The 18070-nt window shown below is 39.2% G+C and overlaps 1 protein-coding gene across 2 annotated transcripts; it reads left to right on the plus strand.

Annotated features, from left to right (window-relative positions):
* The first annotated feature begins 9907 nt into the window (after nt 1-9907).
* BEX3 (brain expressed X-linked 3) lies at nt 9908-11431 on the plus strand. 2 transcript variants are annotated; one of them, XM_035289133.3, is made up of 3 exons: nt 9908-9983; nt 10386-10464; nt 10819-11431. In XM_035289133.3, the coding sequence occupies exon 3, from the start codon at nt 10848-10850 to the stop codon at nt 11181-11183; it is 336 nt and encodes a 111-aa protein (XP_035145024.1). In that variant the 5' UTR covers nt 9908-9983; nt 10386-10464; nt 10819-10847; the 3' UTR covers nt 11184-11431. The 2 variants fall into 2 exon arrangements, with proteins under 2 accessions (XP_035145024.1, XP_035145025.1); XM_035289134.3 differs by having other exon boundaries at nt 10866-11431.
* Nucleotides 11432-18070: the final 6639 nt, after the last annotated feature.

The following is an 18070-nucleotide window of genomic DNA, read 5'->3' on the forward strand; positions in this document are numbered from 1 at the left end:
ATATTATCTACACTATTGCTTTTTGTTTTCTGGTATAATTTTAATTACCATCTGGAGTCTTTTTTTTTTCAGCCTAAAGATCTCACTTTAGTATTTCTTGGAAGGAAGGTCAGTTAGGTACAACTTTGCTCAGGTTATGTCTATCTGGGAATGTCTACATTTCGTCTTCAATTTTGAATGATAGATTTGTTTGATACAAGATTCCTGATTGACTGTTTTACTTTTTTTTTTTCTATTTCCTGTAACAGCTGGTCAGTAAGAGATGGTTTTCTTTCTTTTGAGCACTTTGATTGTGTTGTCCCACAATCTTCTTACCTTTATCTTTTTTTTTTGCTGAGGAGTCAGCTGTTAATCTTATTGAAGTTCCCTTAAATATGAAGAGTCGTTTTCCTCTTGCTGCTTTCAAAATTTTCTCCTTGTCTTTGACTTTCAGTATTTTCACTATGACGAATCTACTTGTTAATATCTTTGTATTTATCTAGTTAGGAGTTTTTTTTATCTTCCTCAATGTGTGCATTGGAGTTTTTCAGTAAATTTGGAAAGTCTTTGGCCATTATTTATTTAAGCATTTTTTTATTCGCCTTTCTCTCCTCTCATTTTGCTGCTCCTTTTACATATGTGTTGGTGCACTTCATGGTGTCCCACATGTCTCTGAGGCTGACTCATCGTTTTTCTTAATCTTTTTTTCTATCCCTCAAATTGCATACACTCAATCTTTCTTCAAGTTCACTGATTCTTTTTTTCTGTAAATTCAAACCTACTTTTGAGTTCCTCTAGTGAAATTTTTATTTAGGTTCTTGGACTTTTGAACTCCACAATTTCCATGTAGTTCTTTTTTAAAAATATAATTAATATGTCTTTATTGACATTTCCATTTGATGCAACATTGTGATCATATTCGCCTTTACTTATTCAGTCATGGTTTCCTTTAACTATTGGAATATATGTATAATGGGTACTTTGAATATCCTACATCTGTGATATCCTGCATCTGGCCACTGTCACAGTTTCTGTTGCCTGCTTTTCCCCAACCAGTGTAGGTATGGATCATTCCTTCCTGTTTATTGCATGTCTTGTAATTTTTTGTTGGAAACTAAACATTTCAAATAATATGTTGTTGCCACTCTGGTTATTGTGTCCTCCACTTCCAGAGCGTGTTATTATTTGCCTGTTGGTTTAGTGATTGGCTGGCTTATTTTAGTGAAGTTTATTTCTCTTCTTCCAGCATTATTCTTCTGATGTTGCCCCTCAGGGATGCTCATCTTTTGATATGCCCACAGACACCCTAAGATGACAATGGTTTTGATAGAGCTTTCCTAGTGTCTTTCTATGACTATAGTCAGCTGTTAGGCTCCTCTAATTGCTAGCTGATTGGTCTATTATTTCCAACAATACTCTTGGTCATTAATTGATCTGTAGACTAATTTGATCAAATTTGGGTTCTAGTGAAAGAATGGTTCCCATCATCAGTGTTTGATATTTGTTCTGACCCCAAGAGGGCTCCTCCCAGCTAACTCCCTCTCTGGTGCTCTCCAATAATTCAACCAGACAGTAGTTAACTGCTAACTTTACCAAACCCATGAATTGCTTTCCAAATGCCCTCACCACAACTTCCACTATATTTGGAGCAACAGTGGCTTGAACTGCTCCATGCTCTGATGTAAATGAAACAAGTTCAACTGGTAAAATATTACAAGATATATGTCTTATGGCTTGCTTCTCTTCTCAGGCAAAAACATTGGAACTAGGGCTCTGGATCTGTGGGTGGAAACAACAGCATTCTTCTCTCTGAGTGACACTTCTGCTTCAGGAGCTGACATTAAGGTGGAGGAGGGAAAAACAGCCTGAAGGTCCTCTCAGCTTACTTCTCATGCTGTGAAACCATTCCCCAAAAGCCAGGGCAAGGATGATTAAGGCCTCAGCATTCTCAGCAGTGCCACACCCAGGGGATAGCTTCCATTCCATTAGTGGGGACTGGATGGAAGATGGGAGTCTCAACCTCTTGATTGCACTTATCCAAGACTTAGCCTCAGCAACAGGTAGGTAGGGTCAGGATGAGACATGCTGACATCCTACACTTCCTAGGAAGAAAGTCCCTGACTGGGAGCTGGAGGGAGGGGATGTCTTGTGTTTTGGCCACAAGTTAGGCATGCAGTTTATGTTTCTCTGAGCTAGGAGTAGGAAGGGAGGAGGCATCTAAGTTCAAATGCCAGAGTCTAATCTTTCTTATGGAGTTTTTAATAGATTTTCTTGAATAGATGTTTCTCCATTGATTTAACAGTATCCTGTGCCACATTTTATCTGATCCTTAGGACAATTTCCAGAGGCTTTACATGGTTGTTTGTTTTGTTTTATAATTTTTTTACCAGTTTCACTGGAGAGCGGGTCTGCAGAGCTCTTCCTGTTGTCATACCAGAAATCAGTCTCCTAGACATCACTTCTTTTTGAAAGACTTCACTGGAAACTGTGTTAGAGCCTCTTCCTCTGTGCTCCAAGTGCCCTTTCAGGATTTACAGCACTAAATTTATGGTTTCCTCTCATTAATTCATGGGCCCCATGAGAATATGAAGACTATATTTGCTTTGTTCTCTTTTATATCTCCAGGGCTTTGCCTAGTGCATGGTAGACAATGAATATTTATTGAACTAAACTTTTATTTTTATATTTTTATCAAATGGAAAGAGCTATGCCTATGTCTTGGGAATCAGAACTCCTAAATATGGAACTGAGATTGAGAGGTGGATATGGCCAGGCAGTGCCTAGCACAGAAAAATGTTCAAACAATATCAAATAAAAAATTTTGAATGAAGAAAAGAATGAATGAGATTTAGACTGGGGACTTACTAATAAATAAAACTGAGTAGTGGTTAAGAACATAGACTTAGAAACTAGACTATATGAATTTGAATTCTTACTCTGTCACTTGCTGTCTGTTCCTTAACTTCACTGTCCTGCAATTCTTTTATTTGTAAACTAGAGAATACTGCTACCACCTACCTCATAGGATCTTTGAAATAATAAACAAAACAATGAATATACATATACAACAATGCCTTGCATACATCAGCATTAATGTAAATGTTATTTTATTTTCATCACTATGTATGTATAAGAAAACTAGGATAATTCTGTATGTGTTATTTTATAACTCAAATTTTCAAAATACTTAGTGCTTTTTTTTCTTTCTTGCCAAAAGGATACGTTTTCCTTGGAGACAATTTAGATGATATAAGTAATGATGACTAATATCAGAAATGCATCTTTAATCTCAAATATGAAAACAACCAAATGGAAGGAGTTGAGAGAAGGCAGGGGCACCACGTCACCAGGCAAGGTTTCTAAGTGTAAAATGTGGCACAAGATACGTTTATGCTACTACTGCCTGGGTCTCTGAGAGTCATCACAGGAAATATAGGCTCTAACTCAGGGGCTGGGGCAGGAGTATAGTGAGGGAGGAGGAAGAGAGGTAGGAAAAAAAAAGGTGTGTGTGTGAGACAGAGAGAAAGAGAAAATAAATGAACATTTATCTTTGACACTTTAATTAAAGATAGATAAAAATCATCTGTACTACCAATACCTAAAATACCAGTTTTAGTAGTATTCTAAAATAATGTGTTGCTTATTCTCATATCCACCTAATTTACTGTAGAATACTTGAAAATTGTGGAAAGCCATAAATTGGAAGATTTATGATTTGTGCTTTTCACTTAGCACCAAAAAAGCCAAAACTTTGGGTGCTGGAATAGCTGAGACTGAGATCACTAAAGGACAGGCTTATCTGGGTCTGTCAACCAGAGGGTTCACATGTAGCATATCCAACATGGCCATCTCAGGGCTTCAAAAGCAAATGTTTCCTGTAAATACAGGTGACTCCGTATGGTCTTTTATGATTTGGCCTTGGAATTCACATAGCATCAGTTCTATTCTATTCTACCCTATCGATTGAAACTGTCATAAGCCCTCCTCTAAGACTGAAGAGGAGGGACAGAAGACTAAGATTGACAGATGGCAATCATAGATAAAATGTTCAAATATTTCCTTAGATGTTTATGCACAATATGTGCAAACCTAGAAGGTAAATAAACAAACAAATAAAATTGGTCAAGTTCTACGGACTGAATGTTTGTGTCCCCCCAAACTTCATTTGTTGAAGCTTAACACCCAGTGTGATGGTATTTGGAGATGGAGTCTGTGGAAAGCAATTAGGTCATGAGTGGGGCCCTCATGAATGGGATTAGTGCTCCTATAAGAGACATCAGAGAGTTTGCTTCCCCTCTTTCTGCTCTCCACTATGTGATAATACAGAGAAAATCTCCATCTACAAACCAGAAAATGGGTTCTTACCAGAAATCAGATTTATTGGCATCTTGATCTTACACCAGCACTGTGAGAAGTAAATGTTTGTTGTTTAAAGCCACTCAGCTGCTATTTCGTTATAGCCACCCAAACTGACTAAGGCACTAAGAAAACAGACAAGTGAAAAAGAAAAAGATTTCTTTCCTGGGAGTTAGACTTCACAAAGCTATCTCTACTTCTAGTTCTACTACTACCCTCTTTGGTGACCTGGGCAAGTCCCTTAATTTTTCTGGGTCTCAGTTTCTCACTTTGAATAACAGAACACTTGTGCTAAAATATTTCTAAGGTTGTTTTGGTTTTCATAGTACACAATCTGTGAAGGCTTAGTATTTGAGATCATAAACCCTAACCTATAAATCTAAAATTAGGCAAAGGCATAGAAAACACAGCTGTAAAATCCCCTATTCTATAAGCCCACTAATCCATTCTTTTGGCCTCACAGTTTACTTTATTATCCTATTTCAATGGGCTTGAAGAACATACAATGGCCTAGAATATAGTCTGTTGGGCATACAAAGAAGACAATGGTTTGTGACGAAAGTCTGTCTAGGCATGTTGATGGACTTCAGTCTTTCTTCCTGAGATATGAGTGCAGTTAATGAAAGCTCAGGGACTAGAGGTAATTGTTTTCTTCTTTAATGAGTTTAGACTTTAGGTAAATAAGGGAACTTCAGAAAACAACTTCATCCTGTGCTTTGGGAGACACAGAGGATTGAGAGTCAGGAAGTGCGTGGGAAAGGTCAGACGGATGTTGAGGCTTCCTTTTTAGTTCAGCATGTCAAAGCACCATATCTTGGGGTATCAGTTTCTGAGTCCCAACATTACCCAGTATAGTGGAAGGTCTTTGACAACAGGGCCCTTGTCTGTGCTGTTTCCTGCTGCATCCTTAGTGCCTAAAACAGCAATTTGCACATGATAAATGCTCAACTATTATTTGTTAAAATAATAAATGTTTTTTATTGGCAGTGTTTATTTCTTTTGTAAACTACTTATTCAAATCCATTGCACGTTTTCCTATTGGCATGCTCATTTTTTTCTTATTAATTTGTGAGAGCTCTTTAAATATAATGGATGTTAACTTTCTTTTTCTTTCACACATTGTTGGTTTCCTAGGATGGCTGTAACAAAGTATCACAAACTGGGTGGCTTAAAACAACAAGGACTGTCCTTTCATGGCTCTGGAAGCTAGAATTTCAAAATCAAAGAGTCAGCAGAGCCATGCTTCCTCAGAGACTCTGAGTAGAGTCTTTTCTTGCCTCTTCCTAGCTTTTGGTCATAGTCGTCAATCCTTGGCATTCTTGGTTTGAAGCTGCATTACTACAATCTCTCCCTCTGTCTTTGGATTGGTTTCCTCTTCTTATAAGGACACCAGTCATATCGTATTAGGGCTCAGCTTAATGATTTCAATTTAATTTGAATATATTTTCAAAGGCCCTGTTTCTAAACAAGGCCACAGAGAGTTTATAAGGCTTAGGACTTCATTACATATTTTGGGGGGATACAATTCAACCCATAGCACATAATAAATATATTTCTCCAGTTCCTTGTCTGTCTTTTAAATTTGTGTGAAAAATCAGATTTCCTTTGTTGCAGTGTGTATTAGCAATGGAACTTACATGGGAATAATAATAGTGAGATAAGATAAAGTCACTTCATGAATGTTTATGCATGAATTTGTTACTCCTCAAAGTTCATCCCTACAGGGAAAAGTAAGAATAGTACTCACCTCGACCTGAAGCTAGAAGGGGCAAAGAAGTTCTGTTGGCCTATTCATAGTCCAGCTAATGTCATCTGTTTAGGAGACTGTACAGGGCAGAGCTCCTTTTCCACCAGAGTCCTAAACAACAGGAAAGAGTGGCCATGGGTCTCTGGTGTGTCAAGATATTATCTGCAACCCATGAAATAAAGAATAGTCCTCAGTTCGCCAGTAGATAATGAAGTACTAATATTTGCTGCTTTCACGTTCAGACATCTTAGTCTCATGGCCCTTTTATTTTTTCAGGCTATATCTCTTGAATTAAATATAGCATCTCCCAAATCATCCAAACTCTTACAGTGACACCCTTAAAATTTCATCAGATTCAATCCACATTTTGGAAATCTTAGCATCAAAGTTATAATGCTCATAGCTTAGAGGAAAGCTGGAGTAGGCATAATTTCCTATATTCTTAATACCTACTTTTAGTTTGTAATAGGTGCTTAAATTTAGAGAGAAAGAGAGAATCACAATAAAAGAGCATCAGTAAAGCATCAGGGAGGCACATACAGAACCTGTTCTCGGCAGGAACAGAGATACCTATACCCACAGAGCCCACTAGGGCTCAGACTACCTTCTTCCAAGCCTAGCGTTTACACAGGAGAGATAATGAGAGGAAAATAGGACAATAATCACAGTCCAACCAGGTGAATTTCAGATAAGTACATGTGAGCCATGTCATGGCAATACACATAAAGATTTCAGCAAAAAGGAGCTTCCTGTGATGGGAAACTAATACAAAAGAGGGATCTTCACTAGTTGAGATAAAATCATGAAACAGTTTTATTTTCCCAATAGCTGTATCAACAGTGTTATTTCTACCACCCTTCTCCCCCACTTCACACAGGGTAATGGGCTTCTTTAACTACATTTCTCTCCTGTTCTCTGACTTTTCAGTCACTATTGCTTATTAAAATAGTTTCAGCCAGACTAAAGATTTGGTTCTATTCATTTTCAAATGCCAATCTCACCTTTCATTCTGAGTCCTCCTGGTTCCTCCAGGGCAGATAGAATTAAGGCTCCTGGGTTTGAAACATGTGTGGGATGTGTGTATGAATAAGAACCATCTAATCAGTTCACCTTCTCTCTGTCCTTTGAAAACAACGATTTCAAACACAGAATCTAGTGTCCTGCTAACTTGGCCTTCAAAAAATTGGTGTTTTATTCTCAACAGTGTGCTATGTATCTCCAACTCCGAAGGAAACTCCAAAGTCAAGAAAACATCTCAATCAACTCCCACTCACAACATTTTAGTAAAGATACCAGCACTTCTAGGACAATATTTCACCTATATAGGATAATATCCAATCTGGATGTTACAAACAAATGTCTGTTTCATCCAAGGAAATTTGGTGGTTTCAAACAAAAGATTTATCCAAGATGGGTCAAAAGGAAAACCGCAAAGCATTTAGCCACCAAAAGAAATAAAAATCCACTTGCTAAATTTCGTATCCAATATTCATATCACAGTGGCTCTTAAACTTTCAGGAGATTTTTCCTAGGTAATTCCTAATTTTCATAAAAGCTTTTCTGTATTGCTCTAAATACAGTCCCCAGAATGAAAAACAATCAACTCACCTCAATACTAGATACATTCATTCAACAAACATTTAGTGATCACCTACTTGGTGCAAGGAACACTATTAGTCACTGAAGTCACTGAGTATGCCAAATAGAACACAGCAAGCATGTTTTGGGCCCTCATGGATTGTAAGAACAAGTGGGTCTAGCGAAGGAAAGAATCATACTCTGCTACTCTTCAAATCATGTTAGAAACAACCTAATAACAATAAAAATAATGTCAACAAAATTGATGATTGACTAGGTTTGTAGTAAATTCTTGTTATGTGTAATTCTAACAATCCTTGTTTCACAGAGGAAGCACATAGACCTTGATAAGTAATTGATCCAAAGTTGCACATCAAGTAATCAGCTGACTGAATTTGAAGCCAGACTTGTCTGATACTATAGTTCATGTTTTGAAACTGCATCATTCCAGCTGGTATCATTAACATAGCAGTCTGTATAAAAAGTTTTTAACTGTGAGACGGAACCCATATATATATCTATATACCTCTCGAATAATATGTATGTAATTTTATATGGAACATGTATCTCCGAAACCTCAAACTACCTATGTACTGGGCATATACTCTCCCTTTATTCACTGTCATCTGGTTTAGCAGGGTACGAAATTACATAGGAGTTTGGGGCCAAAACCAGAGATAGTAAGCATTTGTCTGACCTTTCCTGTCTCAGTGCTGCATTTAATGCTTTTGGTTCCTTATTATAAACAACAGATACCAAATATTTTTTATAACAATGCCACTTTCCTAAAGACATCTCATTTTCTAGCTGTGATAATTTTTTTAAATGATTTCAAGTTGGAGAAAGGAACATTTGCACTCAGGATGAGGTTCAGTCTCAACTTGTTGTTTCACACATTCCCTGCTTATTCCTAATATATTTTGAAACATTCGCAGAAAAGGGTAGATGGCTTTGAAACTAATTTCTGAATAATATGTACTTAACTTCTGATTTCATTCTAAGAAGATATTTGTAGGGATGGTTTGAAAGGTTTAGAAAGGAAAGCAGAGAATAAAAGACTCCCTTTCTCTGATGACTGTGGTATCAAAAACATCAAAGTTACATGAAATGGTGAAGATCTGAGGACTGGACATCTCCCTGAAAATTTACTTTACAGATCATTTTGAAAACACCAATTGTGTTCAGAAAGAGTGCCTACTTTTTATGAAGATAAAATTTTAAATGAGCTAGTAGGTATCAAAAGTAATGGTTTGATGTGTGTGGAGCTCAGAGAAAATATTTTGTGTGGTACAGGTCAACATAAACAGTGAAAGATTTCATTCTGTAGGATAAAGCATTTCCTTTTTTTTGACAGGATCTGTCACCCAAGCTGGAGTGCAGTGATGCAATCCCAGATCACTGCAACCTCTCCCTCCAGGGTTCAAGTGATTCTCCTGCCTCAGCCTCCTGAGCAGCTGGGATTACATGCGCGCGCCACCACACCCGGCTAATTTTTGTATTTTTAGTAGAGACAGGGGTCTCACCATGTTGGCCAGGCTGGTCTCGAACTCCTGGCCTCAACCGATCCGCCCACCTCGGCCTCCCAAAGTGCTGGGATTGCAGGTGCGCCATGGCCACCGGCCAGCATTTCCTTCAAAATTGAAAAGTTAGAATTTATAATTTTCTGAAGCATGCAGATTTTTAAAGAAAAGGAAACAAAAAGAAATAGATACTGCCCACTCCACTTCCTTGCCCCTCTTTCTGACAAGTGCCGTCCTGCCTTCCCACCTTTGCCCTCACTCTAAATTTTCCAGAAGGGTAGGACTTCAGGGGCTACATGGGCATTGGTGACTGTGCACATGCAAGGGGTAGGGGTGGGAATGCAGCGCAAAGTGACAGGTAGAAGGGAAGAGAAAGTAGAAAAGGCCAAAGCCAAGGCCTAGAGTGAGAGGAGGCGGTGGTGGAGGATAGTGCAGACTCTCCCTGGTAACCAGAGGAGAGCAAACTCCAACCGCAGAGCAGTGATGCCACTTGTGGGCCCTCAGATTGGAGAGGACAGAAGAGTGACAGAGCGGTGCGCTCTGGGGCACCTCACGCAGACGGGAGTAGGGAGGCTGCTTTTTGCGCGGGCATTTGGCGGCGGGGGTGGGGGAAAGGGGGGAGATCCTGCTGCACTGGCCGCCCAAGTTGAGGGGCGAGCTCAGCGGTGACGCGCGGCCCTCACGTGACCCAGAGCTGCAGAGCTACGCAGCCTTCGGTGCAGTCGTCACTCGCGTCTGGCTACCAGCTCCCCGCTGCCCTGCGCTCGGCGGGCTGGCATCCGGCCCGGGGAAAAGCGGAGCAGGTAAGATCCCCGGGGTCCGTGCACCCCGGCCTGGCCGGCAGCGGCTCACGGACCCCCGCGACGGGCGCAGAACAGCGCAGGGGGTCCCCGCCAGTTTTCTCCACACCCCAACATTCTTGGGAACATAGAGGCCACCTGGGGTGGGCAAGCTGGAGCGGCTGGGGTCCTAGGGGCAGCAGAGCAACCAAGAGCGAGGGAAAACCACCCCCGAGTTCCTGCAGGAAAACGTTGAACACCGCGGGGGGGTGGGGCGGCTGAGGGTGGGGGCGCGGAGTGCGGGACGCGGGGCGCTGGCCGCAAGGAAAGCCCGGGCCCGGGGCGGGGAAGGAGCTGGGTGGTGGATAATCCTTGCTAGCGTTCCGCTGCAGGAGCCCCCATCCCCCCACCCCTGCCCATCTGCAGGTCTGCGAGGCTAAGTGTCCCGGCGGCGCACCTCGGGGCGAGAATCCGGAGGAGGAGGAGACCGCAAGGATAGGCCCAGGTCGGTGCGAGGGACGGTGGTGGTGCGGGGGTCCGAGCGTGAGGAAAGCCCAGTCTGAGACCCCAGCCCTCTCCACCCCATCCCCCCACTCCTACACCCGTCCTCCATTTTGCTGCCTGCGAAGCTCTGAGAAAGAATCTTGGGAAAGGAAAAATGGTGGGTTTGGGGGAAGGGAGGTAAGGGGAGAAAGCTGGAGGGAGGGGCTCTAATTGGAGGCCCCCTAGAGGACGCACGGAACTTCTAAGGTGGGAAAATATGAAATTAAATCCTTTGATATCAGGGCTCTGAATCCTGCTGGTCAGTGTACCAAGCATTCAGTCTCTCTCCTTGCCTTTGTCTTACTTGTGTTCAAAGAAAAACAACCAGAAAAAAAAAATCTCATCATGGCAAATATTCACCAGGAAAACGAAGAGATGGAGCAGCCCATGCAGAATGGAGAGGAAGACCGCCCTTTGGGAGGAGGTGAAGGCCACCAGCCTGCAGGAAATCGACGGGCACAGGCTCGCCGACTTGCCCCTAATTTTCGATGGGCCATACCCAATAGGCAGGTCAATGATGGGATGGGTGGAGATGGAGATGATATGGAAATATTCATGGAGGAGATGAGAGAAATCAGGAGAAAACTTAGGGAGCTGCAGTTGAGGAATTGTCTGCGTATCCTTATGGGGGAGCTCTCGAATCACCACGACCATCATGATGAATTTTGCCTTATGCCTTGATTCCTGCCATTTATCATGAGATTAATACTGTGATTCTCGCTGTTTTCCTTTTCCTTGCATTTTCCTAATATGCCTTTACTGATCCGTTTGCTGTGAACCCTATGTTATTTCCATGTGTCAAGTGGGTCTTGTATTGCCAGCTTCTAATTGGAGATTGCCTTTGCACTCAGTCTAAGTTTCTGTCAGCAGTAGAGTTTCACCCATGTGCATGGAAAAATTTAAAGTTAATAAAGCAATTTAAAAAACAATCTATACATTTAGTATTGTCTCATTAAAAATGTATCCTTACATATAACAGATGAACTAAAAAAAAAATCTGAGATTAAATACACCAGAGTGTTAATTGGGGCATATTTTTCTATGGTAATTGTAATCCCAGCAATTTGGGAGGCCAAGGGTCGGATCACTGGGTCAGCAGATCAAGACAATCCTGGTTAACACAGTGAAACCCCATCTCTACTAAAAAAAAATACAAAAAATTAGTTGGGCGAGGTAGCCCACGCTTTTAGTCCCAGCTACTTAAGAGGCTGAGGCAGGAGAAATGCTTGAACTCAGGAGGCGGAGGTTGCAGTGAGCCTGAGCTGAGACTGTGCCACTGCACTCCAGCCTGGGCGACAGAGCAAGACTCTGTCTCAAAAAAAAAAAAAAAAAGGTATGTGACACTTTTTTTCTTTTATTATCTGGAGTTTGAGAAGCAATGAAAATTATTTTTAAATGAGATTATGAATGGATTATGAATGTAGTCCAGATACATAACAATACTGCCTCAACAAATTTGAAGAATAAACTTTATCTTTCACTCTTAACTGAAATAATAAACCTTCCCTTTATTACAGATACATTCCTTTAAAGAGCCTGTTTTCTGCTTTGTGAAATGGGGAACAACGCTTGTCTTACAGGGTTGCTAAGTGGAACTGATGAAATGTGGAACTGTGTTGGGCTGGCTTCTGTCCCCAACTCCCCAACATTTAATAGGACTGGGACCCCCACCAGGTACTTAGGGAGAACTGGAGGAATTATCACTCATGCTTACAAGTCCAGACAGTGAAAATACGTGGGATTCCCCAAGTCACTCTTGTTATATGCAATCCTCCTGCTCCCCTGATTACTGTCTTCTTAGTTGGCCACACTTTTCCTTCTGCTGGATCCTGTTTCTGTTCTTGTTGATGAGGTGCTAGGGTCTTCAAGGTAACAAAACCCCACTGATTTATCTGGAGTCCCTGGTGAGCCAAATCCCTGCTTTGACCTCTATAGAATTATGGGGAATGTCTTTATAACTTGAGAGTTGTATTTATCTCAGTGAGTATAACCAGGATAAATCTTGTAGTTCTTGGGATCACGTTGGTTCTTTGCAAAATAATCCTTTCTGGTTTTCTTTCATGACTCCTTCAAATAACTCAGACACGAGTGCACTGGGGCCTAGCTCAGGAAATATATCTAAGTGTGCCCAGATTTATGTTACTGCAAACCTGAAGGCTTTATTTGTGCCTGTGTTTCTATGCTTGATATGGATTTTCTCAAAGGAGACTTTTGGCAGGCCTACCCATCCAGTTTAACAGACTTACCCAGACATGTAAATTACAATGGGGGAACACATTTTCTTTAAAGCGGAAACACACTCCCTTCTTGTCTATACCTGAACCATGAAACTACTTTATAAATTCTTTAAAACTGTATGAAGTATTTGGCATTGTTATTTCTTTGTGAGTGTGTGCCCTTTTCTCCAGGCAATCATTTTGTCTTAATCATCCTGGAACTCAGTTTCTGGTATAGTCCGTGACATATTAGATTTTAAATTATTAATTATTTTGATTGATTAACTATGATCGCGTTAGAAATCCAGCTCAAAACTGTCCCTGACTCACTGTCCTTAACGAAGTGTTCAAAGGCAAGTAACTAGTTATGTGGAAAGTATTACAATGTTTCCAAAGGAACATAGCAAGGAAAGTTTCTAACTCAAATTCTATAAAAATTTTTTTAAACCTTGTATATGTTAGTGTTTAGGGAAACATAGACCCCTTATTTGCATCATAATCACTTAGGGAAAGTGTTAAAAATGCTGAAAGTTGGCTGCTCTTCCCACCCCCAACCATTCACTGTCACCACCTGAATCACCAGAATCAGGAATTACTGTTTTGACAGTTTCCCAAGTGATTCTCACATATCTCACACCTGAGTTTGACAACATAAGCATAGAGAAACACTGACAGTAATTACACTATTTTACAAATATCATGATCCAAATTACCTTATGTACTTGATTCTATAATGAATATATGTTTCCAAAATACAGCATTCCAAAATTAGACTACATTAGATCGTCAATGTATGTTTATATTTAAACCACCACTGTTTTGTCTTTTTTTCAAATATTCTATTAAACTAATGCCTTATCATGAATGTATTAAGTATATAATTATGAAATTATTAAATAAATTATGCATTATCATTTCTATGCCAACCTGTGCCCTTTCACAACAGTGATTTTGTCTTAATCTCCCTGGAGCTAAGTTTCTAGCATAGTGCCTAATATAGTAGATGTTTCATAACATAATAATTCATTTAATTACTTCATTTACTAATTAGTTATTAAATTATTTCAGAATTGTAGTTTATCTAAACCAATATATAACAACATTTTTGAGTCTGTGGAGTTTCTTTAATACTTTCATATTTTAAAAGTTTCTATAAAGAACATTTTTAAATGTAGTACTTCTTTTTTTTTAAATAGAATCTTGCTGTCACCAGGCTGGAGTGCAGTGGTATGATCTTGGCACGCCACCACACCCAGCTAATTTTTATATTTTTACTAGAGACAGTTTCACCATGTTGGCCAGGATGGTCTCGATATCTTGACCTCATGATCTTCCCACCTCGGCCTCCCAAAGTCCTGGGATTACAGGCGTGAGCCACCGTGCCCAGCCTAAACATAATACTTTTTACGATCATTTATATGTTATCATATATATTTGGATCATGAATATAGGGAGAATATAAACAAAACCATAATCCAGTCATCCACAGATACCACTTGTGAGTTTTTTAATCTTCATCTTATATTTTATCATGAAGAAGCCAGGCTTAGAGCCTCTTATGAGAAACACTGCCTCTTTCAAAGCCCCTGCCAAATAAATATGTTTAGCTTGCCATGTTTGTTACTATTTTTCTAATCTCTCCTCTGCACTCATCAAAGCTGATTGACTCACATTTGATCAGATTTCAATTAGCTCCTGATTTTCAAAACTCAAGCCATCATCTTTCAGAAGTCCATTCTCAGTGGTCTAATGTAGTCTAATTTTGAAATGCATTTTGGCAAATTTAGAAATATAAAGTAAACACATGTATTTATTAGATTAGGAGAGAACTATTTATTTATAAAACCTAAAATTTGTCTTAGAAGTAGAAAAAGTTTTGAATTTCATAAATGAAATGGGCAAAATTTCACCTCTACTTTGTCTCCTTTCCTGACATCACGTGTATTACATAGTAAATATACTGGTTTTGCTTAGAAAGATTCAGTTTTTAAATTTTAAAAAAGATAGCATGTTATATAGTCAATATTTCATTTGTAACCAGCTGGAATGATTTTTAAGTGAATAACTATACATAACCCAATAAAGAAGTCATCCCTATAAACTTCAAATTCTAGTTTTTAAAATATTTCTGCCAAACATTTGAAATGTCACAATTAGCATGTTTAGAAATTTACTCTGATGGAAAATATTTTCTATTTAATAAAAAAAAATTTTTCTTTCATATGAAGACAGAAATCTTCAGATGTATGCCCATTTAAAAAATTATTTTCACACAAATGAACTTTGTGTTTCTGACTGTAAAGTAACACATTATAAAGTGGTTTTTGTTGTTATTTTGAGCAGAAGAAAAACCATATTAAGAAAGCTTTAAAATCTTATCTTCAACACCTTATTTTATTTCCTAAGATCACATGAGCATTAATTAATTTAAAGTTTTCTATTTTTTCCTAAATTAATAAATGTTACTTAGTTTGTAATTAAAGTTTGATTTTTAAAAGAGGAAGCACACTAATGTGTCAGCCATTAAAAGAGTGGAAAATTTGTTGAAAAAGAATAATGAATTTCAAACAAGTTACGATCCTTTAGCTACGGATAAATTTAGTAGTTATTACCATGGTAAGGCCATAGTGTTTCCTATACTCAGTAAAATGGAGATGATCATTTCCAGGGCTGCTGTGGGACCCAAAGGAGGTAAAGAGCATGTGAATGAATGGCGTTGGATGACTTCGTTTTCACCCGCGCATTCAGAATCCAAGTACCTCAGATCCCCTTCAGCTGCTGGGAGTAGTAGCCAAACTGTGTAACTGTCCCACTCCATCCCTCTGCTATGATGACCCACCCCCTTCTCCCAGTTCTGCACTGTCCACTGGCCATGATCACTACAGATTTTTCTAGATACCTCAATGTGCCAACGTCCCAGTTGATCTCCTACAGAGATGTGCATAAAGACCTACTTGCATTACAGTTGTACTAGATTAGGTGAGTACTGTCTTAGTGATGCTTGGCCCATGGTATGTTTTATATTTTTAGCAGAAGAGGCTTTTTCTCAGCTTGTATTTGTGGTTATAGGATATTGGGGCTGAGTCTTGCTTTTTTTTATCCAATCTGACAATCTTTGTCATGTAATTAGAGGGCTAAGACAATTTCCACTTCAAGTGACTATCAGTATGGTTTCCACACAACCACAATTAATGTTCTTTTAATTCTTCAATCTGTTCTCTCTGTATTTCATTTCAAATGGTTTATTTTGCTACATCTTCAGGTATACTACTCTTTTCTTCTGCAATGTGTAATCTGCCATTAACCTCATCTAGTATATTTTTTTATTTCCGACATTGTAGGTTTTATCTCTAGATGTTTAAATTGAGGCTTTTTGATTTTTTTATATTCCATGTTTCTATTAAACTTGTTCACTCTTTCCTCCAGCTTCTTGACCATATGCAATGAAGTTCTAATTATCTGCTTTTATGTTCTTATGTAATTCTACCATCATTGTCATTTCTGAGTCAGTTTGGATTGATTGCTTTTTCTCTCATGATGGGTTTTATTTTCCTGTTTTTTTGTAGGCTTTTGATTGGATGTCAGACATTGTAAGTTTGGCCTATTGAGTGGTGGATATCCCTGGAATTTTATTGATTTTTATTCTGGAAAACAGTTATTTGTAAAGTTTTGTCTTTTAGATTCTTGCTTTAAAACTTTGTAAGAAAGGATCAGTGTTGTATTTAGTTTAGTTAATCATTCCCTACTAATGAGGAAAATTCTTTCTAAGTACTCTATCTAATATGTCCTGTGAATTATGAGGTTTCCAAGTCTGGCTGGTGGTAACATGCACTGTTCCCAAACACGTGTGAACTTAAGGAACTATTTCCTCTAATCCTTTTTGATAGATCATTTCCTGATCTGGGGTAGTTTCCATACAGGCATGTAATGATCAGAATGATCAATACTAGTTAAAATAATTGGGAGGCCATTAAGCTGAGGTGACTCTAACAAACTAGAGTTTCTATGTGAGCAAACTGAAACCCAACTCATAGAGAATGGTCGTAGCCCAAGAAAATAAAACTTAAGCATAACCAATTAAGAACTGTCAGCTAACTTGTAACTAGAGACTTTACCAATCAAAAGCTGCCTATTAACTACTAACTAGAAACTTTTCACTTTTACAAATCAAATGTTTTCTTTTTCTTGCTTTAGAAAACATTTTATAAAAGTTTTTCCCTCACGTGCCCCTTGGTGGAACACTGAACCACCTGCAGTGTTCCTCTGTTCATGAACAGCTGTCTGCTCAAATAAACTCTTCACAATTTTAATGTGCCTAAGTTTATCATTTGACAGCACTCAGGTGAATATTCACGAGTCGCTCTCCATGGATCTCTGGAATGCCTTCTCTGTGCAGTAATTTCCTTTTTGGGCCACAGCCCTGTGAACTCCAGCTTCCTTGCCCTTTTTGGACTACCAACTTCTTATTCTAAGCTCTGGGATACTATTGGGCTTTGCCTGGATTCATGCTTCTTGCACTGTGGCCTGAAAACTTTCTCCAGGAAGTAACCTGGGGCAATCATAAGAATAACCTCATTGGTTCCCAGTCTCTCAGGGATCACTAAACATTGCTGCCTGTTGTCTAAGGTCTTCAGAACAGCTTGTTCTTGCATTTCATCCAACTTTTTAGTTGTTTTACATGGGAGAACAATTCCATCTGTCTAGGAGCAGAAATTCTGGTATGCCTTAGGTAAATGTTCTGTTTTTGTTTGTTTTTGAGATGGGGTCTTGCTCTGTTGCCCAGCCTGGAGTACAGTGGCATGATCATAGCTAACTACATCTTCACTCTCCCCAGCTCAAGCAATCCTGCACCTCAGCCTTGCAAGTACCTGAGACCATAGATGTGCACCACCACACCCAGCTAATTTTTTTTTTTTTGTATTTTTAGCAGAGATGAGGTATCGCTATGTTACACAGGCTGTCTTGAACTCCCAAGCTCAAGCAATCCTAACACCTTGGCCTTCCAAAGTTCTGGGATCACAGGCATGAGCCCCCTTGCCAGCCTTGAATAAATGTTTAATGTGGCCATTATGACTCTGTGGGGATCCCTGAAGTCCTTAGCCCAGTTCTACCCTTCACTAAAGAACAGCAGGCACGTCACTTCATTTCTCTAGAGGCCAAGACTTGCATTTCCCAAAGCAAACTTAATTTGACACAGCAAATTAAAAATGAAAAAAAATAGCATTGTATTATAAAAGAAACATTGCATTTGATTCTTGTTTTAAAAAAACAAGGAAGACTTTATTCAAGACTCTTGCAAGAGGGGAGAGAGATTGAACTCAGTTCCAAATACTACTGAGATAGCTGGGATTT

This window comes from Callithrix jacchus, chromosome X (genome assembly GCF_049354715.1).
Source record: "Callithrix jacchus isolate 240 chromosome X, calJac240_pri, whole genome shotgun sequence".
In the NCBI taxonomy this organism is placed as follows: domain Eukaryota; kingdom Metazoa; phylum Chordata; class Mammalia; order Primates; family Cebidae; genus Callithrix; species Callithrix jacchus.